Source organism: Pelodiscus sinensis, chromosome 5 (assembly GCF_049634645.1).
Source record: "Pelodiscus sinensis isolate JC-2024 chromosome 5, ASM4963464v1, whole genome shotgun sequence".
Classification (NCBI taxonomy): domain Eukaryota; kingdom Metazoa; phylum Chordata; order Testudines; family Trionychidae; genus Pelodiscus; species Pelodiscus sinensis.
The window spans coordinates 80,884,059-80,898,001 of record NC_134715.1 but is presented as its reverse complement, the minus strand read 5'-3'; the positions used below and the strand labels follow the sequence as shown (position 1 = coordinate 80,898,001).

Genomic DNA, 13,943 nt, shown 5'->3' with positions numbered 1-13,943 from the left:
CCTGTCTACACTGGCCTCTTGCACAAGAACACTTGCACAAGAGGGCTTATTCCTGAGTGGGAGCGTCATAGTTCTTGCACAAGAAGCATTGATTTCTTACATTAGAATGTCAGTGTTCTTGTGCAAGAACTCATGGCCAGTGTAGACAGGCAGAAAGTTTTTGCGCAAAATCTTGCCAATGTAGACACAGCCTATATGTTTTTGTTAGATTCTAAGGTGCCACAGAACTACTTGTTTTAAAGTTACACTCTGAGAGTTTTTAGAATATGAAAAACACATATAAATATGCTGAAAATAGCTTCCCCCACAAACTGGCAGAGTCTCCCTCCCCCATCACATACTCATATCTTCAAAAGCACCCAGAGGCAAAAACAAAACCCAATACCTATGTGCAAGGAGCTTCTCCCTCTAATCAAACAGCATTTTTACAGGCCAGGAAAGGCTACAGTGCCTCCAAACTGCCCTGAGGATGCACAGGTGGAAGCTGTCTGATCCCGGACTTTCCAGAATGTGGCTGGACCAGAAAACCTCTGGACCAGAGAGCCCTAAACCCCAAGGTTGCCAGTGGCTGGGAGGGGAGCTGGTCTGGTGGTGGAGTCCTACCAGTGGGCTGTTGGCTAGAGTAGAACCTTTGGCCACGGGCAGAGAGCACCACCAAACAGAGCTGGGCCAGCATTCAGAGTGGCGCCAGCAGTGGAGGGCCAACAGTCAGAGTGGAGCAGGCAGCAGAGTCCCGGAGGCTGGGGGCAGAGGAGCCATGTCACTCAGAGCAGGGGCAGTGCATTGACTGGGGCCAGAGACCAGGAGGCGAGCCCCAGGAAAGCCCGGAGACCCGAGCTCCCTGGTCTAGCAAACTCTTGTACCAGACCCTCAGGTCCTGAGGGTGCCAAACTGTACTGTGTCCAAACTGGGGGTGGAGAGGGAGAGTCATGGCCTCACCTCCACTCTTGTGTCAGTCTGCAGACTGAGAGTGGTGTGCAGCAGGCTTCTATGCTGCACCACACATAGGAAAGTAATTATGACTGTGCTACCCATGAAAAGTGAATAGTACAGGGAGCTTTTCTTGCCTTTGTGTCTGGCTAAAAGGCTGTGTCTTTCTTTTGGAACCAAATCTCACTACCATGATTCATACTTTTGTCACCACAAGATGATACTAAGGCAATGCACTCTACTTTAGGGAGGTGTCTACACTGGGCCACTTATTCCGGAAAATCAGCCGCTTTTCCGGAATTAGCTGCGAGCTGTCTACACTGGCCCTTGAATTTCCGGAAAAGCAACGACGCTCTACTGTACAAAATCAGCCGCTATTCCGGAAAAGCCACACTGCTCCCGCTCGGGCACAAGTCCTTATTCCGGAACACTGTTCCGGAAAAGGGCCAGTGTAGACAGACCAGTAGTCTTTTCCGGAAAAAAGCCCTGATCGCGAAAATGACGATCGGGGCTCTTTTCCGGAAAAGCGCGTCTACATTGGCCACAGATGCTTTTCCGGAAAAAGCCCTTTTTCCGGAAAAGCAGCCTGCCAATGTAGAAGCTCTTTTTCCGGAAATACTTATAACGAAAACTATTCTGTTTTAAGCATTTCCGGAAATTCATGCCAGTGTAGACACAGCCTAGAAGTTTTAGAAAACTGATCAGCTGTTGGTTCAGGTGTAGTCTGTAATTCACCCAACACACATGCTCCAGCAATAGTTAATTCTAGAGTTTAATATCTTACTCATTTGCTTTATCTTTTCCAAAATGCAAACCAATCACACATATTCAAGAAATTCAAATATACAGAGCTAGATCTGGGGAATCTAATATATAAAGGAGAATGTTTGTATGTTTGTGCTCTAATAACTTGAACACTATGGGTACGTCTAAACTACATGACTCCGTCGACGGAGCCATGTAGATTTGTTGTTTTGGCAAAGGCAAATGAAGCCGCAATTTAAATGATCGCGGCTTCATTTACATTTACATGGCTGCCGCGCTGAGCCGACAAACAGCTGATTAGCTGTTTGTCCGCTCAGCGCGCTAGTCTGGATGCTCCCCTGCCGACATCAAAGCCCCTTGTCGGCAGCCCCGGTAAACCTCATCCCACGAGGAATAACGGGGCTGCCGACAAAGGGCTTTGATGTCTGCAGGGGAGCGTCCAGACTAGCGCGCTGAACAGACAAACAGCTGATCAGCTGTTTGTCGACTCAGCGCGGCAGCCATGTAAATTTAAATGAAGCCGCGATCATTTAAATCGCGGCTTCATTTGCCTTTGCCTATAATCCTAATCTACATGGCTCCATCGACGGAGCCATGTAGTCTAGACACAGCCTATAAGAGCTACCGCAACCAAACTTTCCATGGGATAACCTTTCCTCCAGGAGAAGGTTTTAAGGTACTGTGGAAGGGTGTGACGGGGGCCCTACTTCCCCCACACACACTAGCTCCGCCGGCGGCAATGAGCTCCCAGGCCACCGCTGTTCTGGGCCTGTGGCGCTTGTGCAGAGGCGGTGCACAGAGGACCGCCCTCTGGGCGCAGGCGCACCTCAGCCAGCGTGCAAACCAGCAGGCAGGTAGACCCAGGGAGAGCAGGGGCGCCGGCATGGAAAAGGGCGCTGACAGTTAAAACTGGCTTCGGGCCAGACACAAGGGGAGGAGAGAGAAAAGAAGGAAGGGGGAGCGGGGTCAGCTCTTTTGCACGCTGCCCCCCCCTTCTCCGCCACCTCCCTAAGTGTATGTCTACACTAGCCCCCTAGTTCTATCTAAGGAGGCTAATGAGGGTGACCAAAATTGCAAATGAAGTGCGGGATTTAAATATCCCGTGCTTCATTAGCATGTTCCTGGCCGGTTGCCATTTTAGAAATTGACTAGCCCGAAGTAACTGCCCGCGGCAGTGAAACCGGATTCCGAATTAAAGCCCTAAATCGAATTAGCTGGTAAACCTCATTGCAAGAGGAATACCAGCTAATTTGATTTAGGGCTTTAATTTGGAATCCTGTTTCACTGCCGCATGTAGACGCGAGCAGTTACTTTGGGCTAGTCAATTTCTAAAATGGTGACGAGCCAGGAACATGCTAATGAAGCACGGGATATTTAAATCCCATGCTTTATTTGCAATTTCATGAGAATGACTCCAGTTTCCATGGGATTACTTATGTGTGCACATGTAAGGGTTCCACTTGTATGGTTAAGGATAGCACAGTCAGGACTCATGTGACTTGCGCTGTACAAAACATAAGAAGAATTTAGCATTTACAATTTAAAAGTTATGAACTCCCCATTTGCCAATTAAATTATAAAATCAAAGTCATGTGCTTTATGAGTTCAAACAAACCCCAGCATAAATTGCCCACTAATACCTAAGCAAAGGTTATTATTTTTTAAAGAAATGCGTAAATTTGTGATTTCAATTGTGATTAACAAGTTTCAGTTTAAAAAAAAAAACTTTAAACACCAAGTTATTAAAAAAAAAAGAAAACTGGTGAATTTTGGTAATCTTGGCCCTAGTCAAAATATTTGGAGTTTTGCCACTGTCTTCCTTGGCACCGGATTTCACCTAGGATGTGAAATGTCCTTTTGTAACCAAGAGAATGTTCTTCTTTGGATGATGATACGTGGCACAAGTGTTTGAGGAAGCAGGGAGATACATACTGTACAATAACAATAGTCCTGTTTCTCTTCTCTCACCAGTATTGCAAATGAAATACAAGTAACTTCAGAGGAAATTACTCCAGATTTACACCTGCCTGATAGAAAAGTTAGGCCACTTCTCGGTATATGAATATCAAGAAAATTTTACCTTCTAGCATTTTTTGCAGACTGTTCCTCATGACATGGATGTTCTCAATGCCAATGAACTGAAACTTGATGTTGGAGTAATTGTCTTCACTCTCATATCCTTTCCCTGCTGCCCTGTTTGCCATTGCATTGAGCTGAAAAGGTTAGAAAAAGACTGTGAGATAGAGAACAGGAAACTGGCTATGCTCAAAAGACAGCTCTCATCCTATTGTGCTGAAGACAATAAAAAGGTGTTAATTAAGCTATTTAAAATTTCCAAGCTTGTAACTGAATGTCTTCATTTTACTCATACAGTCTAGTAATTACACATTTTTAGGAGGATGCTGCAACCCTTAAGGCTTTTATTTCAGTCACTCATAAATGGACAGACACCTTCAAGGACTAACACTACATACTGAGTGAAGCTGCTAGAATTTCAACATTTTTAAACAATAATCAAACCAGCTGTTGGCTGAGGAGAGTACAGCTTTGCAGCTTACCCCCTGGTAGTGATGAGTATGCAACATCCTCAGGATTCTACACGCACAAGGCAAATGCCCTTAGCTCGCCCTTGGTTATGAGGTGCTCAAACCTTTCTCCCTACTTTTTGACCCTCATTCCCCTCATGCAAATGAGCCCATTCCAAGCCTCTGAACCCTGACTATCAAAAGAGGTTCCACATTCTGAGGGTCAACAGCTTCAGGCAGCCATGCCAGTCCTTCCCGTCTGTGGCTTGACCTCTGGACATGCACAGGTACCTAAATAAGTGGCTCAGAGAGGGTGAAGAAGAAGAGGGTGCAAAGTATGGTGGAGGCAAGTTGGATCTGAAGTGACTCTTCCCAATAGTTTCAATCCAGCCCTCTCATTATGGCCAGAAACATTTACTCCTCCTGGCTTGTCTTTATAGCATGAAACACCTAAGATTTAACCAGGCCCTGAGGACTAAAAATAGTCTATAATAAACTGTATCTCAGGGATGTTGATCCTCATTTCTGTATAAGCTCCATTTGTATATAGTCTAATAGGATCTTGCTGAAATCTCATAATTCATTTGTGTTCAACTCAGCAAAGGAATAAAATTAAGCTAATAACTATTCCTTATTAAAATCTATGTTCGTGTAGTTTTGGTTGTTGGGTTCAAGCCTGTGATATAAAGGAGTTCAGACTAGATGAGCTAGTGGCCACTTCTGGTCTTCAACTCTATGAATGTTAAGTTTGCATAATTAAGCACTTAGGAATCAGGAGAATGCAAAGTTAAGTTTAATACATACACTTAAATTTTTCAGATGGCAGAAGAGGGAGAAAGAAAGACACACAGGCATATTTTTCCTGTCTTTCATAGCTACTACAGCGCTATCATCAAAGTATATAGGCCCCCATTTAAAGCAACCCTGTTCACACTAGAAACAAGGCCAACCTAGTTTATGCTATGCTGTCATTGTCCCAAGCACACTTCAACTTTTTCTAGAATATTCTTCTGCCCAACCCCACTCTCTTTTCCCAAAATATCTTCTTTACCCTTCCTTCTCTCCCTGGCAATATCCGTCTCTGCACCCTAAAACTGGATTGGCTAGCAGCAGATGGGTTCCAGACTACATGGACCATTCAGGACAATTTGTAGGGTAAGGAAACTAATACTATCAAAATAGCTTAAGGAAAAGGCAAAGACATCCAACATCAGAAATTCTCTCAAATCCCACCATCAAGAACTGTCCCTTTGAAACTTTATAGTCTCACAACAATGTTTAAGTAGTTTCATATGATACAAAGATGATGTATTGTGCAGTACAGAGTGATTTAAATCAACAATAAATGTTCAGATCTTACCACGTTATCAGCATGTGAAAACTAAAATGGTTTTCATGCACAACACAACTGTTTAGATAGATTGAGATCATGGACCTATTTAGTTACATCAGATTATATTGTGTTATTATGGCTTTCATTTCTGTCCCCCATGCTGTGGGATTCACATTCAGAGTTGAACCTGAGCACATATACCACACATATTTTTCTAGGCCACCGCTGCAAGGTCATAGGTTTTATTTATTCTTACATATACATACATAGTGACCTAATTTTATTTTTTTTATCAGTTACTGGACAATGCCTTTAACTGTAGAATATAAGCAAAAGTGTCCTATTGACCACTCTACCACTTCATGTTTGTAAGTGTAGTAATCCTTCCTTGATCATTAAGCTTCCATGGCTATAGCTGGGTTGTCCAATGTACCAAAAAGACAAGAAAACACATTTTCTTAAAGTTCAGGAAAAAAGAGAAAAAAAGTAAGGAAGCAGTCATAGTAACTCTTCCTTGTTCAGCTCACGCTGACTTCACTTGCATGAGACCACAAAGAATACTCACCTGCAATTGAAAAGAAATTAATACTGAGATTCTGATTAAACTGAAAATTCTATTTGGAATGCAATCAAAAGCACCATCGAACATCTAATCAGAGGCAGTAGTATCCTGTGGAAAGTGTACTGAACTTAAAGTTGGCAGACCCAAAGGCAAAATCCTGATCTTCTTTTTACTTGTGCTCTAGCCTTGGAAAGTTAATAAAAATCTCTATCCCGCACTTCCCAAAATGTAAAATGGGATTATTGATACATATTATTCCCATATAAAAAACAAGCATTTTGAAATTCTCAGTTGAAAAGATGTGTAATATGAAGTGAAAAGTGTTCAATTTTCACTTCCAATTTGAAATCTATATTAGAAAACAGGCCACAGGTCTGAACTAGATAGCTTTGAGCTGTGTCTTATGCATCTACAGGCAGTCCCCGACTTACGCGGATCCGACTTATGTGTCCTCCGGGGCGAGAAAAGCTTCTCCCGGTCTCCCTGGTCTGCTGGGGGGGATCCAGCAAAGCCGCTGGACCCCCCCCCCCCCAGCAGACCAGAGACACCCAAGCAAAGCCGCCGCCTGGGCGGCTTTGCTCGTTTGCCCGGGAGCAAAGCCGCCAAGGCAGCGAGACCCCCGCTACCTGGGCGGCTTTGCTCCTGTCCCCCTGGTCTGCTGGGGGGTCCAGCAAAGCCGCTGGACCCCCCCCCCCAGCAGACCAGGGACACACGAGCAAAGCCGCCGCCCTTTGTCGTCCTGCCTCATCTACATGGCTCCGTCGATGGAGCCATGTAGTCTAGACACACCCTAAGTGTATCCTAGTCCCTGAATCCCTTTGAATAATTTCTTTCTAGTGTCCAGACACTTGTCCACTAAACACAGTAACACTAGGTCTGCATACAGTGCTTAATTCATGCCAGGGCTGATCCCCAGCACCCCTGGACTTGCTGCATTAATTCATTCACTCTAGTATCCTTAAGAAAATGCAGCATAGCTTATGTTGGGAGGGGAAAATATTTCATTTCTCGAGCATTCTCACTCTGATTCCAAACCAACTCAATATTTCATACAGAGACCTTCTTTCCGTAGAACATTGCCCACTACATTGCCATAGAACAGATTAACAGTTTATTTGGTTTTGCACCCTTTGTCTTACTGATAAGTTGAACTAAATGTTTAAGGCACAATATTTGCTAACACTCTAAAAATAACTACTTCACTTTTTCTACCATGGAGATGGAGTACAGTATTATCTTCAATCTGAGCACACATCACAAAAACTCTGTCCTCCCCCCCACCCCAGTCCATAGTTCTAGCCATTCCTTCACACACTCCTTCATTTCATGATCACACTTTTGAATTCTTGTGTGCTTAAGAATATCTTAATATCTATCTCCTCATTTTGGAGAGTATGTTTTGCTGTCAGCCTTCTCATTTCAGGTATTCCAATACAACTGGAATCTATGCTGTTGTTACACAGATCCCTGCTCACGTTGCTTCCATATTTCGGAACATTTTTTCACTCATGTCATTTCTGCTTTCTGACGTCCTTGATGTGATTAGCACTATGCCTGACAAGGAATTGCTTAAAATAACAGCTGCAGCCGTATGTCCATTTCTTATCCAGGTCAGTGCCAGCACAAGTTACTGCCACCATTATTCCTTTTAGTTCTTCTCTCAGAACAGTCACATAATTCTATAGCCTTTTAGATTTCTGGATTATAAGACAAGGAACACAGAAGGCTATTCCCATTCTATCTGTATAGACTGGAAAGGTGGCCCCGTTTTTCATAAATAAATTAAAAAATGTAATAGGTCATAATGTGTTGTTTTTCCTTCCCTCTGCTTTTTCCATATCCACATCTGGGTGAATTGTTGCCCAGCTGTAATTCGATTATCCATTATTCTTTTTTTGTTTGTTTTCTCAATTTTTCCCCTTTATTCTCCTTTATTCGGCACTGGTATTGTGTCCAATTCTGGGCCCCCTGTTACAGAAAGGATGTGGATGCACTGGAGGAAAGTCCAGTGAAGGGCAACAAAAATGATTAGGGGGCTGGAGCACATGAGTTACAAGGAGAGGCTGAAGGATTTGGGTTTATTTAGTCTACAGAAGAGAAGAACGAGGGGGGATTTCATAGCAGCCTGCAACTACCTGAAGGAGAGTTCCAAAGAGGATGGAGAGAAGCTGTTCTCAGTAGTGACAGATGGCAGAACGAGGAACAATGGTCTCAAGCTGAAGGAGGAGGTGTAGATTGAATATTGGAAAAACTATTTCCCTAGGACAATGGTGAAGCACTAGAATGGGTTACTAGGGAGGTGGTAGAATCTCCATCCCTAGAGGTTTTTAATTCTGGTTTTTAATTTTAAAGCCTGGCCCTGGCTAGGATGAGTTAGTTGGGGTTGGTCCTGCTTTGGGCAGGGAGTTGAACTTGATGATCTCCTGAGGCATCTTCCAATCCTAGGATTCTGGGTATGTCTAGACTACAAGCCTCTTTCGAAAGAGGCTTTTTCGAAAGAATCTTTCAAAAAAGCCTCATTCAAAAGAGAGTGTCTAGACCCGTGGTCCCCAACATGGTGCCCGTGGGCGCCATGGCGCCCGCAGGGGCATTTCAATGCGCCCGCCAGGTGCTCGGGGCTGGCCTGGCCCCGGGTACATGGCGCACGGGCGCTTGCGGGGGGAGCGCGCTTGGCGGGGGGAGCGCCGGGCGCACGGCACTCGGTGGGAGGGGGTAGGGGGGAACGCCGGCACCGGCCCTGGGCGCGCGGCGCTCGGCGGGGGGAGCGCCGGCCCCGGGCGCGCGGTGGGGGGAGTGCCAGCCCCGGGCACGCGGCACTCTGCGGGAGGGGGGGAGCGCCGGCCCCGGGCGCGCGGCACTCGGCGGGGGGGGGGGGAGCGCCGGCCCCGAAAAAAGGCATTATTCCTTGTAAAATGAGGTTTTCCACGATTGAAAAAACTGCCACATTCTTTCAATTTTCTTTCGAAAGAATGCGGCAGCAGTCTAGATGCAGGGGAAGTTTTTTTGAAAAAAGGCTACTTTTTTTGAAAAAATCCTATAGTTTAGACACACCCTTTATGAATCTATGAGAAGATGGAGCCTTCCACCCACTCCAGGCCTCTCTCTTCCCCTCACATGAGAGTGACTGGGACTGCTCTGTCCCCTATCATTGTGCTCTGAAATGGCACCAAAATATTGGACTTAGCAGTCTAAGGTGGGGAGCTGGATGCCTTGCTGATCAAATCCCAGAACTCTAATATGTAAACTTCTTTTAACTCGCAGAGATACATTTAAAAAGTATGCAGCAAGTGCACTAAATACCCATCTACTAAACTTTCAGTGTCAGTGAACAACATAAAAGAATTTGTCTGCACAATGTTTTTAGGACAAGTCTCAGCATGCCTTGCTAAGAGGATATAAACAATCTATTGAATTCAAATTTATCTCTCCTTTTGAATTAAACAGGAGTGTTCTGCCTAACACAAGCAAAGGGATATAGCCTCTCAGTAATAACAAACAACCTTCAAGAATCATCCCAAACCCACCCCCATTTCTTTCCACGGCCGCCTGTCCCCATCTCCTTACCATGGTTCCCAACCCAGGTTTCTTTGCTCAACCAGTCCCCGACTCCCCTTTCCCTGGCTCCCAGTGCCAGCCTCCCACCCCACCAGTTCCAGCCTTCCTAACTAGCCAGTCTTAGCCTCCCCTTCCCCACCCAGGTCGCAATCTCTTTGTCCAGTCCCACTCTGCTTGCCCAGCTGTTACCAGTCTCTTCCTCCTGGGCTCCTTATGCCAATATAGTCCCCCAGCCCTCCCCTGCAATGCCCTCGATTCAGCTTTTTTCATTCATCATTTGAATCAGATATTTTACTCCTCCACATTGCTTGGGTGCCAGCATTGAGACAGGCTCTCTGCTCTCGGTATGAGTGCCTGGGCCCACCTTAGCCTGAAGCAACTGTTGCCAACCCTTGGCTCCGGGCTGAAGCATGTGAAGTCACTAAGTTGGAATGGCATGTTCTCAGGTCAGTTCCAGGTGGAGTTATAAGAGGATGGAAGAGGCCCAGTCACTTTGGGAGGATGGTATATGAACTGTCTGGTCAGCACTAGGAGCTGTGAGGGGATGGAGAAGGCTAAGTAGAGATGGAATCTTGGAGATTTTAGCTGTTCAGCTCTAGCAAGTCTCTATACAGCACGTGTGAACTGAGGTTTTTCAAAGGTTTATAACCAGGAATTCCGACTCACAAGGTAGATCCAGAGTAACTTTACCAACAAGCATTACTGTGGATTTACTTGGGAGCAACTGAGATCAGAATCTAGCCCCTAGTGGCCACCATACTTTGTACTTTTGAATATTTTCTGACTTTGCAACATAAACCTAGTTGTTAAATATGTGCCAGAATTGTAACATACTTACTTTAGGGCGAGTGTCAACAACATATATGAAATTGCTTCCTGGATTTGCCTTTCTAATAGCCTGTAGCATTTGTTCATCCTCAAGACACCGAGCACTGAAGCCAGACAAGGGCTGGCTGCTCCTGCAGATTGAGGCCTGCATTAAACAAATAACCCCCACCAGTGCATTTAATGTGATTAATAATTTAATGCAGAACATTATTCACAAAACACTACTAGGAAATGAATAAAACAGCTCCATTACATGTACAACTAACAGGAAGATCAAAGCAGTATTATTAATTAAATGTAGCTGAATATTAATAATCGAATGTAAATGTAACTTTTGGCACCCCTATGTTCACACTCTGAGCACTACTGCCATGATTTTTGTATAAAATATACTTTGTGAAATAGCAATTGAAAACAAACAACAATCTAGTCAATAGTATCATTGTCAAGTATATATACCAATGCTATAGTGAAATTATGGATTTTCATTGATGTTGTACTTTAGAGTCTGTGACTTTAAACCAGGCATGTCAGAGGAGTTGATAAATGGGTTTGTCCAGACAATGGAAAGAATCCAACACCTCAAACCTGGTGTGGCCAAATTCAATGGTCTGTTCATTTGTATTGAAAGTTGCAGCAGGAAAAGATCGTTTGCCGAGTAGCACCCATCAGCAGGGTCACAGAACTATACACTTATTGGGTGATAGTTGGTGTCCAGGCTGGGAAATACAGCAGCAGAGTATTTAAGGCACCAGGGTTACACAGAACATCCCCTCAACCCAAAAACACAGTTCCACACTTACATTGTTATCCTTACAGTAGTAGGAAAGAGCTGGGAAACGTCTTCTGCTCCGGAATTTAGAGCTCCCCACAATTATGTGTGCTGTTGCAGATTTTGGTACATACACTTCATTAGGGTATGAGTCACAGACCTGCCAAAGGAAACCATTTGTTTGTTTGCTTACTTTTTCTATTCAAACAGAACTTAGTCTGAACGTTAACGGTAACCATCACCAGTACAAAAACAAAATCATAATTACATACCACCCTTGCTCTGAGGATCCTAAAACAGAGGTGAACAATAAGCTGGCCACCGTTTGCCAGGGTAAGTCCCTGGAGGATCAACAGCACTTTATTTACCTGCACGTCCACAGGTATGGCCGCTTGCAGCTCACATTGACAGCAGATCACCGTTCCTGACCAATGGTAGCTGCAAGAAATGGTGCCCCAGTCTGCATCACGTCCTGCATAGGACACGGAGCTTCGCAAAGTGGATGGCACAAAGCTCTCCTCTGCCAGCCATGGGATAAGCTTTAAGACGGAGACTATTTTATCTCTTGTCTTCTCCTCCATAACAGTAGAAACACTAATAAGAGGAGCTTCACTGCTGAATCCACCGAGCATTGACTGGGGGAAGAAGACTAGCTGATAGAGAAGCTGGCTAATGCCCTACAGCTAATTTAAATCACAAGTCTGACCCTGATTCTAAAATGAGGGTTGGTGAGGGGGGTACCTGTTTTAAGAAGGGGAAACCAGAAATACTGTTTGAAGTACAAACCCACCTCCAGAAGAAGGGTGGGGTTCTATCTTAAGGAGAGAGAGATAGCTGCCTGCAGTACAACCTACCTACTGTCAGAGGAGCTGGGACTAAAAGATGCAAAGACATCCAAAAACCAGCAGGGAGTTGTGGGGCTGGCATAAAAACTCTTGGGTTTTTTGTTTGGGTTTTTCTGATGCCCCAGAAGACGATTGAATTGAAAGGTCACTGTGGGGGGGAAGAGGCCAGGCCATGGAAGCTGCAGACCATTGCAGAACTAGAACAATGGAGAAGGCAGCATAAGAATAGAAATCCTGCAATATCACGTTCTGGCATGAGGTGGTGCCAGGGTGGTACATTCACTATGTGACAGTCCCTCACAGGATTTCCATGAGAAATTATTATTATGCCTATTTTACAGATGGTAAAACTGAAGCAGAAAAAGGCAGAGTGTTCTGTTTTTGGGTATCTAGTAACTTTGTGTGCCTATTTCAGAACACGGGATAAACCGGGGTTCTGGGAAAGAAACAGGATTGTATTGTAAAGGAGGCTATTGTCTGTAGGGTCCCTTGTCTCATCAGTCGCAGAATTTAGAAGGTGTGCAAGGAAATAGCCAGGAAGACAAAAGATAGACTCAAGGTAATGCTGCCCTGGGGGATCTGCCACAGAATTTCTAGGTGATACTGGGAAAGCCATTTAAACTGAAGTGTTCACAGTCAATGAGTATGTTCCTCATTTTTGGGTGCCCAACATGAGACACCTGAGACTAGATCTGCAGAAGTGCTAAGTGCTCATGGCTACAATAGGAGCTGTACTTGGAATATAAAAAACAACCAAAATGTTAAGTTCTCTAGAAAATCAGTTCCTAGGCATCTCTAACTGGACATCCAAAATTGATGGACACTTTTGACAACTTTGAGATTAAATCGCTGTGCTTCAGTTTTTCAGCTGTACAATGGGAATAAAAATGCCATCTACTCTCAAAAGGTGATAAGAATAATTAATAGTTGAAAAGCATCCTGATAATGTGATAAGCATCACAGAAATGCCCAGGAGGAAATTAATAATTGTGTATTTAGTACAGGGTTTGAATACTGTGAGGTTAACAAGATTTGGGGACACAAACTGACAGAAGAGAAAAAGAAATATTTAATAACTACTCATTCTCTGATAAGGCAGGTGTCCTATGAAAAAATGTGATCATGTAATTAGACACATAAGGGAGGCTGAAATGAAGTTACACATGCAACCTTAATTCTGGCATTTCCTAACTTATAAAAGCTTGACTTTGCAATCTTAATATTCTATTAAGGTATTTCTTTTAATAGTGTTCTCTTTTCAGTGTCAGAAGAGAGCACTGAATTCTTGTAATTCTTTAACATTGTTACACAAGAAATTAGATTTGCATCAGTGAATAATGGCTCCAATGGAATTACTTCTGATTAAATAAGATCAGATTCAGGCCTGTTTCTGTGGCATGAAAAAAATATTTCACTGATTTGTATGTATGGGTTCTGTTCCATGTAGTAGCACTTAGACCACTTACACAGAGAGAATGAATTTCCTCTACAGCATGAGCTGAGAGCCAGGAGTGCAGGCTCATACACTAAACTCCAAAGGGCTCAGGTTCACTTCTGCCTGTTGGTGTTACATATGCATATATGAGCAATGCTTCTTTAATTGTGATGTATAGTAATTTTATAATTAAATAATAAAAATAACTTTACACTTCCTTCCATGTATTCTTTCTTCCCTTTTTTTCCTTTTCCTGCCTTCATTACACTTTTGTGAAGAGAAGGATGGATACAACACCCTGACCCCTGTTTACAACACTAGTCCCATCCCCAAGGGCAGGTGGAGAGCCCATGCCTTAAATCAGTCTGCTCTTGTATTATTTCCACAATTCTA

General features: G+C 44.0%; 1 protein-coding gene across 4 annotated transcripts in view; it reads right to left on the bottom strand.

Annotated features, from left to right (window-relative positions):
• The window catches only part of MTMR7 (myotubularin related protein 7), a 77,746-nt gene that overhangs the window by 23,328 nt on the left and 40,475 nt on the right, over positions 1 to 13,943 (bottom strand). For 3 of the 4 annotated variants that reach the window (XM_075930347.1, XM_006128430.4, XM_075930348.1), the window contains 3 exons: positions 11,302 to 11,430; positions 10,509 to 10,643; positions 3,776 to 3,908 (listed from right to left, as the gene is read on the bottom strand). In XM_075930347.1, coding sequence (XP_075786462.1) covers positions 3,776 to 3,908; positions 10,509 to 10,643; positions 11,302 to 11,430 — 397 coding nt within the window. Of the gene's footprint in view, positions 1 to 3,775; positions 3,909 to 10,508; positions 10,644 to 11,301; positions 11,431 to 11,638; positions 13,074 to 13,943 lie in introns of those variants that run through there. The other variant, XM_075930349.1, reaches the window with a different exon arrangement.